Source organism: Myxocyprinus asiaticus, chromosome 4 (assembly GCF_019703515.2).
Source record: "Myxocyprinus asiaticus isolate MX2 ecotype Aquarium Trade chromosome 4, UBuf_Myxa_2, whole genome shotgun sequence".
Taxonomy (NCBI): Eukaryota; Metazoa; Chordata; class Actinopteri; order Cypriniformes; family Catostomidae; genus Myxocyprinus; species Myxocyprinus asiaticus.
This window is the reverse complement of record NC_059347.1, coordinates 31479034-31496320: the sequence shown is the minus strand read 5'-3', so window position 1 is coordinate 31496320 and position 17287 is coordinate 31479034. Positions and strand designations below refer to the sequence as shown.

Genomic DNA, 17287 nt, shown 5'->3' with positions numbered 1-17287 from the left:
AGAGAGGGGATCAGACTCAGCAGGAATGTAGTGGAAGGGTGCCAAGTTGTTTACTCTGTGAATTTGAGCTTTCATCTTCACTCATCCTTAAAAGTCTTTGATTATCTGTGAAGCAGAAGATCTTATTCAAAACAATGAGCTCCTCGTAAGAGGCTCAGAGCCCCGTTAAGATCTAAAGTTTTCTGGCATAACGATAGCTGAGTAGGTATATGAATGTATGTGTCTTTGTAATTTGCAGGTGTCCTTGATGTTTCTTGATGTAATATGCCAGGAAAATATCTTCTTGTAGTATTTATATTCTTTAAATTGTTTCAACTACTGTACATAAACAACACCTGCACCTTGTTCATGCTGTTATAAGCTGAAATAAATAAGTCAATAATCGTAATGGGACGTTATGTTTCCCTATAGGTTGGACTGACTCCTCATCTGCATTCAGTGCCCAAGACCTGGGTGAGGGAGGGAGGAATGGTGCAGCTGTCTAAGAAGTGTCTCAATGCTCAGTTCAAAGGAACTAGTGACTCTGAAATCCTGTACACCATCCACTCTGAGAATGGGCTGCCCAAATACGGTATCAATTTCTTTATCATTTGTAGTGTTTCTTACTGAACATCAGGGTTCCCACAGTCTTATATCAGGAAAAATATCAGGGAATTCGGGTCATGGAAAGTCATGGAAATTGATACAATTTATTTGGTAAATATATACATTTTTCTGTATGTGCTCAGCTCTAACTTATTTCATTGGTTGGAAGCTGTTCTTTGTGAGTGCAATCTACAGTAGATAAAATGATTCCTTCCTGCCTTCTTTCCTTTTTTTCTCATTTTCCGTTTATCCACTTACCCATTTTTTAAACACGACTGGAAAAGTCATGGAAATTCATTGGTCTAAAGATGTGGAAACCCTGCAACATCGCCTTCTTTCTTTCTTTTTTCTTTCATTCCTTCCTTCCTTCCTTCCTTCTTTCTTGCTTTTTGTCCCTGCTTTCTCATTTTCAATTCAATGGCACAAATAAGTCTCTCTTTAAAACAGCATCTTGTGTGTGTGCTTGTGTAGGAGAGATTGTGTTGGTGTCTATGCCTGCTGATGGTCCAGTGGAGACGTGGTCATTCCCAGATGACCAGGACACTACACCCACCAGCTCATTTACACAGCAGGATATCAATGAGGGAACTGTCTGGTACAGACATTACGGATCCGGAACTCAGAGAGACACTTTTCAGTTTCAGGTAAAACACACACACATACTCATTCATGGCCTGAACAGTGCATGATGAACTGCCAAATGTAGGCCATGAGACTCTTGCAAATATAGGCCATGATGTTCCACTCAAGGTTTGTGAAATGTTAGTAAATTGAGAATCCTGAACTGTCTGTATCTAATGTCACCCAGAATTACCATTGTTTGGACTGTTTGTTCAGTTATGGTGGATATTCTGAATAAGGTGTTTAAATAACCCAAATTCTAATTAATACATGCATCAGATTTCTAGAAACCGGAATATTAGCTTAATCTGGTTATGGCAATCAGGTTAGTGTTACATGGCGGTAATTGGAATATGACCTAATTCTGATTCAAATCTGAATGTTTTTGTGCATGTTAATAGTCATTGTTCCAGTCTCTCGCCCAATTGGACTATTTTCTCAAGACTTTCAGCTCTCTTTCACACTCTCAGGCCAATTTGTCCATCTGTCCAACTTCCCCTTTAGAAGCCTTACTGCATTGCTTTACTATAAATTAGATAATTTGTCTTCAAATCCAGTCTCAAATCAGCGTAAAAGGCATTAAAGGACATTCACTCGCATTCAATTCATCAACTCAAACCCCTAATGACTCTTGGCACAACAGATTTTTTGTCCTCCTCCAGAAAATCGCTCTTTCTCTTCTTGTTTGTTCTTTTCTCGTCTTGCCTGAAGCTGCACCCTAACTGCAGCACCCTCAGCACAGACTTCATTAAATAAAATTTGCGTTTTAATGGTTCCAATCAATTTAGTTTATGTCCCGAGGTGTGTTATTGTTTTCTTATTGTGACCATGAAGAGTTCCAACCTATCGGAGAGATGTGTGCACAAGACATTGCTGGTTTATTACTTAAATAGATTTGTTTGGGAACTGGCTACGATGAAAATTAAATAGCTCAAGTGTTGAGTTGTATATTGCCGTAAGTAAATTTGTAGTTGTGTTTTTCCAACACATTTTTTCATTAATGATTAATTATTTATTCTCTGGGAAGTGAATTCTCTGGGTTCTGTCTTAAAATCTGCAAAAGCAAATCAGATGTATCTTATTTTCTAGCAATTTAACTCTAGTTTTGTGTGCTTTTGTTGGCAGGTTTCAAGTGGGGTGTATCCAGAGACTCTGAGTGATACGCAGACCTTCACTATAGGAGTGATGCCACAGACCCCCGGCCTGCCTCAGCTCTCACCTGGAGCCGACCTGCAGATCACTGTAAGATGCAAACAGCAGGAGATGAAAACATTTTCCAGCTGAAAGAATTTTAGATTAGATGTTCAGATTATGTAGATGTGTACAGACTTAAAACTGCTTTTTTTTTAAAACTTGCACTTCTGTTCCCAGTGAGTCAAATATGAACAGTTAATGGAGATTTTTTTTTATTTTTATTATTATTATTTAATGTGCATTGAGACAACTATGAGTATGCCATTTGACTGTATAAAGAAAAATAGTGTTAACACTGTGGCTTTGTGGCACTTTCATTCTCTCATCATTTACTCACCCTCATGCCATCCCAGTTGTGTATATCTTTCTTTCTTCTGCTGAACACAAATGAAGATTTTTAGAAAAACATTTCAGCTCTGTAGGTCCACACAATGTAAGTGCATGGGTACCAAACCTTTGAAGCTCTAAAAAGCACATAAAGGCAGCATAAAAGTAATCCATACTACTCCAGTGGTTAAATCCATATCAGAAGCTTTATGATAGAAGTAGGTGAGAAACAGATCAATGTGTAAGTCCTTTTTAGTTTTACTATAAATCTCCACCTTTGACCAGCTCCGTCCAGTAGGTGGCGATATGCATGAAGAATGCAAATCGCCAAAAACAAAATAGCGTGGAGATTGATAGTAAAAAAGGACTTAAATATTATTCATTCAGGACCACTTCCATCAAATGAATAATTTACTTGAATGCTTGAATGAATACTTTATTACTTCTAGACAATTAAGCAATCTGTTGGTGTTGGTGGTATGGTTCTGTTCTGGGCAAACTCTCCGCCCATCCATGCAGCAATGCATGGACAGAGCAGGGAGTGCAGCACTCCCCAGTGGTACCAGAACAGATCCAGCAGAATTATTACAACATTGTTCCATATTTTTAAACATTCTGACAGTGCAAAGTGGTACAGTCTTTCATTGCATAATAGACTAAATGGACACTTAAAGACTTCGAAATACTGTATATTAAGTTGATAAATCAAGCACAAGAGCATGGAATAAAGGAATTCTAAACTGGCAAATGATTGTAGTCTCAGAGCACAGAAAAAAAGACAGATGTAGAGAAAATGTGGAGCTAGGGATGGAGGTGGGTGTTAAGTGAAGTTTGCATCCACGCAATAGAAAGGCAGCTAAGCAAATAAATATATGGAGGACTTAAATAAGACCGCTCTGATAAGCGTCTGAATTGTATTGGTTGACATCATGATCAGCTGAGCATCAGCTAATTGCGAGCTTGACTCACTTGACTTGACAGAACTGACGATACACTTGATATCTGTTTCTCACCCACACATATCATTTCTGAAAATATGGATTTAACCATACTTATTTTTACTTTTATGCTGCCTTTATATGCTTATGGAGCTTCACAATTTTGGTACCCATTTACTTGCATTGTATGGACCTACAGAGCTGAAATATTTTTCAAAACAAATATGTTTGTTCTGCACAAGAAAGAAAGTCATACACATCTGGGAATGCAGGAGGGTGAGTAAATAATGAGAAAATTTTCATTTTTTGGGTGAACTGTTCCTTTTATCAATGGTGTAAGTTTGGTTTGGGAGTGCCTGTTTGTCCAAGCAATGGAAGATGGGGGTGGAAGAGGTAGTTGGAGAGTTTGAGAAGCCTGTTTGTCATTGTTTCTAAATTCTGTTTTGTATCGCTAGTGGCGCAGACTTTACTTTTAAGTAAGAGGAAATGTGCATTTTTTATATCTGTCTTTTAAAGGTATAAGTAGTACTGTATGTATTTCAAACATTTGTAGTTAATACATAGGGTAAAGTTAAGGGAGGCTCAATTCATTCAGGTGTAGATTTACTCTATTCAAAGATATTTCAGTTTGTTCATGACTAACTGTTCTTATTTACACTGGACTGTCAACCTGATCCACGTTATCTCTAGACGTCTTTGTCTTCATCAGTGTAAATATTTTTGGTTGTGTTTGTGTGTGTAGGCACTGGAAGATCGTGTGACTGTAATATCTTCTTCTGCTCTCTCCTTCACTGACTCTGAGACACCCAGCGACAAGCTTGTCTACAACATCACCAAGCCGCTCACCTCAGGCCATGGTAACTAAACCACTGTTATTGTCATATTGAGGAGAAGGGCACTCACAAGCATAATGTTTTTTTTTTTTTTTATTATTATTCTTTTTGTACTGCTAAATATAGAGTAGAGAATTTCAAAGGTGAAATTTGATGAAGCAAGTCTAATAAAAGAGTAGACATTTCACATCTAAGATCATTGTGAGAAGCTTCAAAGCTTGTGGTTCTTCATTACTACAGATACTTTATAGAAGTCACTATGGCTACAGAAGTCTTGGAATACAAGTCATATGGACCACTTTTATGGTACATTTATAGTGGTTATTGGCATTTTGGACTTCATTCACACAAAGAATGACCAGCATATTCTTCATAAATTTACAATTTTTGTTTCACAAAAGAAAGAAAGAAAGAAAGAATAAAGGTTTGGAATGACATGAGCTAATACACCATCTTTGGGTGAACTATGCCTTTAATCTTATTTTGAGGTTATTCCAAAAACCAGATAAGATGTTGCCTGTCCCAAATAACAATCATGAACATTATGTCACTGTTGAAAAAACTCACCATCTTTCCCAAAATTTAATTTAAGAAAAAAATACAAGCAAAATGTTGCTGCTGCAATTGATAACCAGCACTGATCTCTAATCAACAAGACCCAGAATAAATCCAATATAAAGCAACCTTCTTTCTTTCATGATTTCTCAGCATATAACATTGAAGCCATTCTTGTTATATTAACATTGTGATGATGTCACTGTCCTCCTCTCTAAGGTGCGGTAGAGCACAGGGACAGACCATACCATCATGTGCGTCTCTTCACCCAGGCTGATGTCAACAGTGGCAAAATTATCTACAGGCCCCCACAAGCCCCCTCCCACCTTCAGGAGCTCTATCAGTACACTTTTACAGGTTAGTCTTTGCTTTGCTGCTGCCAAGAACTGCTTTGCAGTAATAGAATGACTTATTTATGCGTATAGTTTGTGTGGGAAGTTAATTAATGAATATGGTAGTGCACTGTTGATTTGTAACTCATTTAATGCTAATTGCTACTTCTGAACAGTTAAACGCAGAGGCTGTGGCATGATGCTTAAGTGTGCAAAACTCACCTGTTTGACTTAGACATTTAAATATATAATGCCCTCTCACTCTGCTCACTACATGTGCCAGTTGTCAGCAGTTGATTGTTGTGAAAGTAACCACTATCACTGTTTCATCCTGCAGGTCTACCAGAGTCAGTGAGCCTCCATTTCACAGGTATATAATCACTTTAGGCTTTTGTGACTCCTTGTCTTATTTTCCTTTTACATACACACTTCCAGCACACCCAGAAATCTTCTCCTCCTCTCTGTGCCTCTGCGTTGAGCCCATATTCCCTTGTGTCTTGCTGTTATTTATTTATGAGTCCTTCTCTCTCATAAGAGGGTATATAATTCTTTCTCTCATTCTGAAGTCCATCCACATGCTTTATTCCGCCTGACAGAAGAATACGATTGTGCATCCATCTCCTTCTCACTGCACTCATGAATCCGAGTAGTGAATCTAACAAACACTCTCATATGCCCTTCTATGTATGTATGGAAACTGGGCACTGTAGGGCTGACAAACTCCATTAATGCTGTTAGTAATAGAGTGTAATGGATTAAGAATAAAGCTTTACTGGAGAATAACAGCAGTGTCAGGAGTAAATGCTAAAAGAGCTTTTTATTCCTCTCTGGAGTTGTCATTATATATGTATTCTCAGCTGGAAATGAACTGAAGGAAATCTATAAACACACAGTCAGAAAACATGAAATCTGTGACAGCTCAGCCGCTGATATCTGTTATCCGGCACAGTACACATTAAAACATTTATTTTATTCTTTATTCACCTTTCTGGCAAGAAAAAGCTCTTGTGTTTTCTCTCATTTGCATTGAACATTTTTAAATTGCAACTGCTGATTTAGTGTAGCAGTAACATTTTAAAAAGTTTGTGCTATCACTTACACCCTTACAGGAAATTACCATGTTAAATGCCATTTCTGCTATATACCAGAGTTGCTACAGTTACTGTAAGGAACAGGCCTATGCAATAAGCATCTGTGACCTACAGAGTATCAGCCAGTGTTAGCATTGTTTTAGATTATCGGCATCTTGAAATATTGGATGGAATATTGGAAGGTTGCTTATTTTGTCTTGCTTATTTGTCATTTATTTTTTCAGTACAATATTTCCAAATAAAATAAACAGTTTTCCATCTTTTCTTCAGTATATTATAATTTTTTGATGCCCGATGTTACTTGCATTTAAAAATCTTCAGAACATTTTTGTGGAAAAAACAAACCTGGCAAAACAGTATAGATTTATAATATCGGCAGTCATATCTGTTATTTGCCGTAAAGCTTTAAAAGAATAGTTAACCCATCAATTAAAATTCTATCATCATTTACTCACCCTCATGTCATTCTAGATGTGTATGGCCTTCTTTCTTCTGCTGAACATAAACAAAGATATCTCAGCTCTGTAGGTCCATACAATGCAAGTGAATGGTGGCCAGAACTTTGAAGATTATAAAAGTAATCCATAAGACTCCAGTGGTTAATTCCACTTCTTAAGAAGCAATATAATAGGTGTGGGTGATATTTAAGTCCTTTTTACTACAATGTCTACTTTAACTTTCACTTCCACATTCTTCTTCTTTTAGCGATTCACATTCTTCGTGCATATCGCCACCTACTGGGCAGGGAGAGAATTTATAGTAAAAAAAGACTTAAATATTGATCAAAACAATCTTAAAGATTCACATGCAACAAATTTACACACTTGAGTTCCCACACCCCCTGAGCTCTCAGTGTTCGAGCAGCTGAAAGGGGAGATTTTGATCTTGGCTATTACATTAAAAGGCCCTTCAGTGCTAGAATTTGTATAGGTGTTTGTCCCAAGTTGTCCCTGTAGGTCTCATCTTATGTTTATTGTTTGAAGGATATGGTTGAGATGATATAATGTCTCTTTGATCTTTTTTATGTTGTATACAGTAAGTCTTTCTATTTCTCTTTCTCTCTCTCTCTCTCTCTCTCTGATTAATCCTCCTTATCTCTTCATTGCATTCACTCAGCTGTGTTATATTGAGCTGAAGTACAGAAGACAGAACTGGTCTGAAGGTCAAAACTGAAGTGCAAATGTTCTTGTGCATCTGTGATTTATTCCTCTGTCTGAATCATTCTCCTATGTCAGTGTCTGATGGAGAGCACACCACGCCAGAGATGGACTTTGCTATCCTGCTGCTGGCCAATCATCAGCAGCCACCAGTCTTTCAGATTCTGGATCCGGTGCTGGAGGTCAGCCTTGGAGGCAGGGCACCAGTGGGTAAGGGCACATGTATTAGGCAATAGAATGTATAAAATAAATTTAAAAGATGCTTAAATTAAACAAGCACTTATTTTACCCCAAATTTGATCAAAATTCACTTCAAAAAATATTATTTGTCTGGTATCTATTAACAAGGCTGCCGTGCTTCTGAAGTGTGTTGAAAATGACACACTTCTTTTAATTGCCATGTACACAGGATTCGGCAATCACATCGGATGCTTTTTTCCACATTGTTGTTTTATGAATAAATGTTTTAAACAAGGAAGGAAAACTTATGTCCATGTCATCTAGGTGGTCGGCAATTAGCGGTGACAGATGCTGACACAGCCCCTGATGAACTGGAATTTGAGCTGGTAGAGGGCCCCCAACATGGCACGCTCCTGAGAGTAGACCTTGGGTCCCAGATCCAGATGGTCAATGGTAAGTGCAGCAATCTTTGCTGCTTTTTCTGTGGTGTTTTTTTACCCTTTTATCATACTTCCTGACCATTTTGAGATTTATTATTTATCTAAACTCCCCTCCACTTCAGGAGACACTTTCACCTTTAGTGACATCACCAGGAACGTTCTGCAGTATGAGCATGCCGGTCTCACCACTGAGAAGGACTCCATGACCTTCTCTGTGACAGACGGGATCTCCATGACTTCCATCACTGTGCAGGTCTTGGTGTCAGAGGTCAAAGGTGATGCACCCAGATGTGACCCTAAGGCCTTGCAGTCCATGGAAGTGGCAGAGAAGAGCAGCACCATCATCAGACGATCATACTTAGCTTATCTGGTGAGGAAGTGTTCTGGTGAATAGTTTCCTGTATGCTTAAAAGCAAGTAGTACTTAAAAGGCTTTTTGTCAATGTCTTCTAGGATGATGAATCTCCAGATGAGAGCATCTTTGTGCAGTTAGTATCTGTGCCAATGTATGGAATCCTCATGAAAACCAAATTTGAAACAGACCATGAGGAACTCAATGAATATTCTTCCTTTACAATGGCAGACATCAACAACCATAAAATCAGGTAAACACCCTGCATCAGCTGTATATTATATACAAAGGAACTCTGTTACTCAAATATTTTTTAACATTATTTGAATTGAATTTAATAGTATTAGAAATAATACTAGTAATAGAACTAATAGAAATTTTAAAAAAGTGTTTGTTTTTTTGGATTTTTACCTCAGTAATTTTCACTTCAATTTGCTACATATGGTACTCAGGTTTGGTTATGTGGCCTCATCTTTGATTTTCTCAGATCAATAGCAATATATTCCTCCATTGGCTATGTTAATATTAGACTCCATTAATGAGGCATGTTAAATGTTTAGAGAGCTGAATTGCTTGGGGAGGCTCAAACATGCATTACAACATGAGCTTCTTTAATTGCTTTAAGCCCCGCAGAGAAGTGTTGATTTGCCTTTGATGCTATAAGAATCTGAAACAGAAATATGAAACAATTCTCTCAGGCAATGAAGTTTTTGCCTTATTTGACTGTTTTGCTCTGGTGGTTTCCTTTTTAAGCAAATGCAGTATTTAACTTATTTGGGAGTTAAATATTGTTTTGTTTTTTCTGTAATTTTTTAGAATGTTTTAATGTGTATTTCTTGATTCACCCAGCTCTCGTTATCTACATTCTACACAACTGTTACTTCAACATTTTGAAGGTGTGAACGTATGTTGCTGAAAGATCAAAGGTTGGGATCGGTGTTTGATATTGTTTTTTACAAATAGGTACGTTACATCCATTGAAACTGGGAACCAACCCGTCACCGACATTTTCCACTTCATCGTTTATGATGGTGAAAACAATAGATTGGAGAATCAGATGTTTACTATCACCATCACTTATGCACCGAGGCAGCCACCCGTCGTCACCATCCGCAGTGGCATCAAGGTGAGCGCTGTCTCCACCTCACCATTCCAGTGGTTATAAACAGGGTTACCACGTTCATGGAAAACCTTAAATTATCTGGGATTTTTTAAAATGGTCATTTCCAGGCCTGGAAAATTCATGGAAATAGGTGAAATCTTAAAAATTCATGACAATTTCTTTAGTGAATATTTTTTTTCTAGATTTGCCCCATTCTATAATGCTTCATTGACTATATATTCCTCTGTGTGAGTGTTTGTGTCATGTAAATGTTGCCCACAAGTCAGCGTGACAACTTTAGTCTGTCAACTGAGAGTAGTTGCACTCTGTAAAGTGTTCATGTATGAGGGTAATTGTTTAAATACAGTACTGTGCAAAAGTCTGAGCGCATTATATTTTTCACAAAAACAGTTGTCTTAAGATGGTTATTTTATATATTCTGCTTTTAGTGTATCAGTAGGAAATTTTAGATTTCAACATTCCCTTAGCAAATAGAATTGAATAGAAGAAGAACAAGTATCCCTAAAACAGATGGTATGGCCCCCACAGAGCCCAAATCTCAACATCATTGAATCAGTCTGGGATTACATGAAGAGACAGAAGCAATCGTGATAGCCTAAATAGATAGAAGAACTGTGGCAAGTTCTCCAAGAAACTTGTAACATCCTATCTGCTAACAAGAAAAACTATATACTGGTGTAACTAGGAGAATTGGAGCTGTTTTGAAGGCAAAGGTGGCCACACCAAATATTGATTTAGCTTTTTTTTTATGTTTACTGGACTTTGTGTGGCGTTAACTGGTAAATGATCTGATGCACAGGTAGTTGTCTAAACCTGCTAGCCATTATTGCCTGCCGCACCTCCACCAATGCCTTCAGTCGTCCAGCTAAGGGGTAATCAGCTAGGACTGAATGGGTCAGCGGAAATAATACCTTCCCACCCCTTTCCCTCTCCCACATACTACCTCACCACATTTCACAAATGTTCCATATTCCTACTTTCTAACTTCTGCACACCCCACTTTCTCACCTTTCTTCTTAACCATAGCCAGAAGCTCCCTTTATCAACTTCCTCTGTCATTTCCTTCAGAGATTTCTTCAATGCTGATCCAAGGAGACCGATGTCTTTCAATAGATGCTGCACTGATCTTCCCATACATCCTTGACACCCGACCTCCACAGGGTAAATGGCAGCCCTCTATCCATTTTCCCTGCACTCTGCTGCCAGATCAGCATATTTTAGCTTCTTCCTCTCATAGTCTACCTTTGAAGAGGATCATTGGTGGATCTTATTAGAAAACTTAACCTGACCTGGGGTACCTTCCATAGGTCAGACCATCCTAAAACTCTATCAGATGTACCTTTCCACACTGTCCAGTGCCCTTGCTGCTGCTGCTGGCTGACTGCTCGAATCATATACCCTTCCTCTTCCTTCTTAGATACTTCTGTCACTACCATCGCTTTCCTCTATTTTTTAGAGGCTGCTGACCACAGTTTGGAAGCCATCCCCCATTCAAGGCCTGCTCTTCCTGATTGGGTTCTTCCAACAATTTCTTGTTGCTTCAGTCTTGAAACCGCCCTGTTTACAACCTCCTCTGCCTTCCCTACCATGTGTTTTTCTGAAAGATCTGCTGCATATTCTCTCCCTAAACTTTGAATAAGCTGCTCTGCCAGCACCAGGATTCTTTCCCCCATACACCTCAAACGATATCTGGTCGCTCCTAACTCCCTTACGATTGGGGTGGTTATGCAATTTTGTTGGTTTAATCTTCATCTTGGCCCATTCCAGAAGCGCCTCCAGCCTTTTAAAGAGACTGTTTGTACATGCAGCAGTCTGGAGGAAGCTTGTGACATTGTCTATATAGCTGTGCAGTGCTGGCAATCTCACTACAGACTGTGGACAGATTCCTCGGGCCATCTGTCTGGCACCAATTAGGATGATCTCATTGTGGGGATGGGGGCGTGGTCATGTATCTGTCTGCGGGAGAGAGAGAGAGAGCAGTGAGGCTCATCACCTGGGTTGTCATTATCTCTAACACCTGTTTCTTGTTGTAGTGATGGCAGAGGGAGACCTGAGAAGGCGCACAAAGCATCAGAGTGGCAGAGAGAGACAGCAGAGAGAGTGTTGGCTGCATGTGCCCACCAGATTATCAAAGACTCATTTGTGTGTGTATTTGGCCACTAAGAGCCCTTTTTCGTTAACGTTTTTGTGTGATGCTGAAGAGTAATAAAATACTCATGTTGACAGTTCGCTGCCTCCTGACTCCTCCATTGCCCAGAAATTACGAACCTTGTCACACTCATATGCATCTGTTAAGAGTAAAAAAGATGGGAGAGATTGAACATCCCATCGCAATTCCTTTTTCCAGTTGCATAAAACTATTTATGGCATTATTTTTGACATCCTCACTATGCAACATTTTTCACAAGTGCCTAAAACTTCTGCACAGTACTGTATATTAATATAAAAAGATTGGTGCCTGACATACAAATGGAAATCTGCTCCAGCAATATAAAATCAATTTCTTAAAAATCCATATCCGTTAATTATGAAAGACTGGAAAGGTCATGGAAAAATAATGGAAATGAATTGATCAAAAAGAGTGGGAACCCTGTTTAGATTTTCCTTCTGTTTAGTGCTTTCAGTGTGTCTAAACACTTAATGGTCTTTTCTGTGGAAAGGTCCAGGAGGGAGGCAGAGTCCAGCTCTCAGCCAATCACATTATTGCATCTGACCCAGACATGCCCAGAAAGGATCTGCTGGTGTGGCTGATCAGCCCACCTAAATATGGCTTTATTGAGAACACTAAACAAGGTGACTCTTAATTCTGTGCATGCATGCAAAAATAACATGTGGAAGTCTTTGTGTGTAACAATAACAATTTCAGATGGCACCATTTTATTCATGAGCAGAGCACTCGTCTATGTAACACAGATTTATAGATGTGTAAAATTCAGATTAGATCAGTCATCTATGTACAATTTTGTGGCGGACAAAAGTTTGGAATAATGTACAGATTTTGCTGTTTCGGAAGGAAATTGGTACTTAATTCACTAAGTGTCAAGTGGCATTCAACTGATCACAAAGTATATTCAGGACATTACTGGTGTAAAAAAACAGCACCATCACTATTTGAAAAAAGTAATTTTTGATCAAATCTAGAAAGGCCCCATTTCCAGTAGCCATCACTCCAACACCTTATCCTTGAGTAATCATGCTAAATTGCTAATTTGGTACTAGAAAATCACTTGCCATTATATCAAACACAGTTGAAAGCTATTTGGTTCGTTAAATGAAGCTTAACATTGTCTTTGTGTTTGTTTTTGAGTTGCCACAAAATGCAATAGACTGGCATGTCTTAAGGTCGATATTAGGTCAAAAATGGCAAAAAAGAAACAGCTTTCTCTAGAAACTCGTCAGTCAATCATTGTTTTGAGGAATGAAGATTTCATACAAAGGTGTACACTACAGTCTTCAAAGACAAAGGACAACTGGCTCTAACAAGGACAGAAAGAGTTTTGGAAGGCCAGATGTACACCTAAACAAGAGGGTAAGTACATCAGAGTCTCTAGTTTGAGAAATAGACACCTCCCATGTCCTTAGCTGACAGCTTCATTGAATTCTACTCGCTCAACACCAGTTTAATGTACAACAGTAAAGAGAAGACTCAGGGGTGCAGGCCTTATGGGAAGAATTGCAAAGAAAAAGCCACTTTTGAAACAGAAAAACAAAAACAAAAAGTTAGAGTGGGCAAAGAAACACAGACATTGGACAACAGATAATTGGAAAAGAGTGTTATGGATCTTAACCCCATTGAGCTTTTGTGGGATCGGCTAGACTGTAAGGTGTATGATAAGTGCCCGACAAGACAGCCACATCTATGGCAAATGCTACAGGAAGCGTGGGGTGAAATGTCACCTGAGTATCTGGATGAACTGACAGGTAGAATGCCAAGGATCTAAAAAGCTGCCATTGCTGCACGTGGAGGATTTTTTGATGAGAACTCTTTGAAGTAGTTTAAGAAGTTCTGAAAAAAAATTCTGGTTGTAATAGTAATTTTTCATGTTATTAATGTCTATATATTATGATCAGTTGAATGCCTTTTTGGTGAATAAAAGTACCAATTTCTTTCCATAAGAGCAAAAATTATTTAGGCCACCAGTGTATATGCAGTGTTCCTGTTTGAGTAGCTAAGATGAAAATAGATGCAGATCATGCTGAAACATCAACAGCAAACTACACTTTGTGTAGTTGAAAATGTTGTTTTTCATCCAAAGCACAGATGTAGAACTGCAACTCTGATGTTCACTTTAATGTATCTACTTTAAGAACACACTTGTTTTATCTATGTCATTTTGGTTTGGTTTTGTTCTGAAGTTCACAGCTATTTATTCATAAATATTAACTATTTCTTGTAACGAGCGACAGCGAGATAAACAGACCCAAGAGCAGAGGAACAGTTCAAATTATTTATTTACAATAAATATGAGTAGTCACTATGAATGTCGAGGATCCCGGCACTGGCTGCAGCAGCGGGAGGGGATCTCTGAGAAGCTCACGCCATGGCCGCGCAAGGGGAAATCCGTGAAGAGTGTGTTCGTAGAATGAGTGTGTGCATTGTGGAAGTCAGGAATAGATTTGTGGAATCCTCCATTGAAGCTTAGTGAGGTGCAGAACAATGCCCAGCAGGATGGGGCGATCTAGCTCCTAACATGCGGGCAAAGACGAGGTATCCTCTGTGGAAACCCAGCTGACATGCAGCAAACTGGAAGGCAACCATACACCCGACACACGGGCATCCAACAGATACACGAGACAGGACCAACTAGGCAGAGAGAGTAAGGTTAGTTACTTCACACTAAACAAAAATCTAAGGGTTTAAGAAGGGAATGAATTAGAGGGGAACCAGATGTTGCTCAGCATGCTAATTAGAAGCATGATCAGCGTTCCCCTGGGAATAATCAATGTTCCCATGGAAACACTGATTGTGCGTGCTGGCCATGCCTGCGAGGAAATAACAAAACAAACCGACAAACTCACCGGAGCCATGACAGCTTACATGAAGGGAGTTGAAGCAGCATGTCCTTAGAGGACAACCAAACCCTCTGTCCACACACATAAGCTGGGGGCTTAGACCGGTGCTGGTCCGCCGACCTCTTAACATGAGCGCCAGTTCATATGAGGGCTTCTCTAGTGGATTTCCAGGTGCATCGGCACGTCTGAATGAAGGCATGGGCGGACGGAACCTGTATGTCAGGTTCTTGTGCGGGGAACAGAGGGGGCTGATAACCAAGGCTGCACTGGAAGGGTGATAGCCTCATAGATGACGACTGCAAGGAGTTGTGGACGTACTCGACCCAGACTAAATGATCGCTCCAAGAAGACAGATTACAGGAGGCCACACAGCGCAGGGCCTTTTCCAGCTCCTGATTTGCCTGCTCCGCCTGCTCAGTTGTCTGGGGGTGAAACCCAGAGGAGCCCGGCTGGGGGTTCATAGGACGTTTTATTAGTCGCACAAACGGGGCAAGCGGCTACGAATCGACATACGTCCTGCGCTAGGGATTGCCACCAGAATCGCTGTCTAATGAGCGTTTGGGTGTGAGTCGCCCCTGGATGAAAGGCAACGTAGGATGAGTGACCCCAGTGTAGGACGTGCGTCCAAACAGATCTCAGAACAAATAACTGGCCTGCTGGGCATGTAGCGGGGGGTGCAGTGTTTCGTAGTGCAGCACAGACTTTTGCCTCCACCTCCCAGGATACCATGACCACCATGCAGGTGGCGGGTACAATGGTATCCGGTGGGACGGTGGAGGTCTCGACCTCAAAACATATAGACAAGGAATCGGGCTGGACATATTTAGAACCCGGAAGATATGACAGGATAAAATTAAATCGCATGGAAAAATAGTGCCTAGCGAACCTGTCTAGAGTTTAGGCGTTTAGCACTACAAATGTACTCTAGATTCTTTTTATCTGTCCAGACCACGAATGGTATCCCCGAACCCTCTAACCAGTGACGCCACTTGCCCAAGGCCAACCGGACAGCCAACAATTCTTGTTTACCGACATTGTAATTCCATTCAGCTGGTGTTAAGCAGTGCGGAAAAAGGCACATGGATGCTACTTTCCATCAGAGGAAGAGCGCTGCGACAGGACTGCTCTGACACCAACCTCAGACGCATCCACCTCCACCACGAACTGACTTGCAGGGTCGGGAGTTACAAGGATGGGTGCGGTAGAAAACCGCTCGAAACGTGGCCTCAGCTCACGGGGACCAACAAAAGTCGATGCGTGTGGAGGTGAGATCCATCAGAGGTGTGGCGAGTTGGCTATGATTCCTAATAAACCTACGATAAAAATTAATGAACCCAGAAACCTCTGCAATGCCTTGCAAGAATCTGGGGTTGCCCAATTGGAGATGGCTCTAATCTTAGCTGGGTCCATGCGCACTCCCTTGGACAACACAATGAACCCCAGGAACGGAACTGACTGTGCATGAAAAGTGCACTTCTCTGTCTTGATGAACAGCCGATTCTCTAGCAGTCGCTAAAGTACCTGCCTGACATACTGAACATGGTCCTGGATAGTCTGGGAGAAGATCAGAATATCATCAAGATAGACAAACACAAAACGATCAACCACGTCTCTAAGCAAGTAATTTACGAGCCCCTGAAAGACGGTGAGGGCTTTGACCAATCTGTAAGGCATACCCAAATATTCAAAGTGCCTCCTATGGGCAGTGAAAGCCATCTTCCACTCATCCCCCTTCCGAATCCGGACAAGGTGATAAGCGCTGCATAAGTCCAACTTTGTAAAGACAGACACTCCCTGCGAGAGTTCGAAAGCTGAGGACATCAACAGCAAAGGATAGCAATTCTTCGCCGTGATGTCATTCAGCCCCGATAATCTATACAGGGTCTAAGCGAGCTATCCTTCTCTACGAAGAAGAACTCCGCCCCTGCCGGCAATGAGGAAGGGTGGATGAGACCGGCTGCCAGAGAATAATATATATACCTGTTCATGGCCTCCCTATCGGGAGCTGAGAGTGAATACAGTCATACAGAATACATACAGGTGGCGAGGTGCCAGGAAGCAATTCAATCGCAGTGTTGTATGGGTGATGAGGAGGAAGGGTTGCAGCACGGGACCGGCTGAACACCGCCCTCAAGACATGGTATCTCAATGGTACTCCGGATAAGTCTGCCAGTTCATCCTGCAATGAAACGCAAGACTGGACTGGGGAAACAGCAGAGTTAAGACAAACATTAATGACTCCAAGCGAGAACAGTGTTACCAACCAAGGATGCCCCAACACTACTGGTGCCAATGGAGATTGGATCAGGTAAAAGGACAATTGCTCTGTATGATTTCCACAGACGAAGGTGACTGGCTTTGTGGACCGAGTGATGACGGAGAGCTGCGTGCCACTGAGGGTGTGGGTGGTGATGGGTTTATCCAACTGGACCATAGGAAGCCACCGTTTTGAAGCCAACTCGAAATCCACGAAGTTCCCTTCGGCTCCGGAATCAACCAAGGCTGAGACCATGTGACAGGCAGATCCATACTGCAGCCGAACCGGGA

General features: G+C 40.6%; 1 protein-coding gene across 1 annotated transcript in view; it reads left to right on the top strand.

Annotated features, from left to right (window-relative positions):
• LOC127433097 (extracellular matrix organizing protein FRAS1-like) overlaps positions 1 to 17287 on the top strand; it is a 197196-nt gene that overhangs the window by 143919 nt on the left and 35990 nt on the right. Inside the window, exons 30-41 of the mRNA XM_051684764.1 lie at positions 412 to 571; positions 1057 to 1229; positions 2332 to 2448; positions 4408 to 4522; positions 5273 to 5410; positions 5723 to 5755; positions 7712 to 7843; positions 8138 to 8266; positions 8376 to 8623; positions 8706 to 8857; positions 9568 to 9730; positions 12388 to 12520. Coding sequence (XP_051540724.1) covers positions 412 to 571; positions 1057 to 1229; positions 2332 to 2448; positions 4408 to 4522; positions 5273 to 5410; positions 5723 to 5755; positions 7712 to 7843; positions 8138 to 8266; positions 8376 to 8623; positions 8706 to 8857; positions 9568 to 9730; positions 12388 to 12520 — 1693 coding nt within the window. The remainder of the gene's footprint in view (positions 1 to 411; positions 572 to 1056; positions 1230 to 2331; positions 2449 to 4407; positions 4523 to 5272; positions 5411 to 5722; positions 5756 to 7711; positions 7844 to 8137; positions 8267 to 8375; positions 8624 to 8705; positions 8858 to 9567; positions 9731 to 12387; positions 12521 to 17287) is intronic.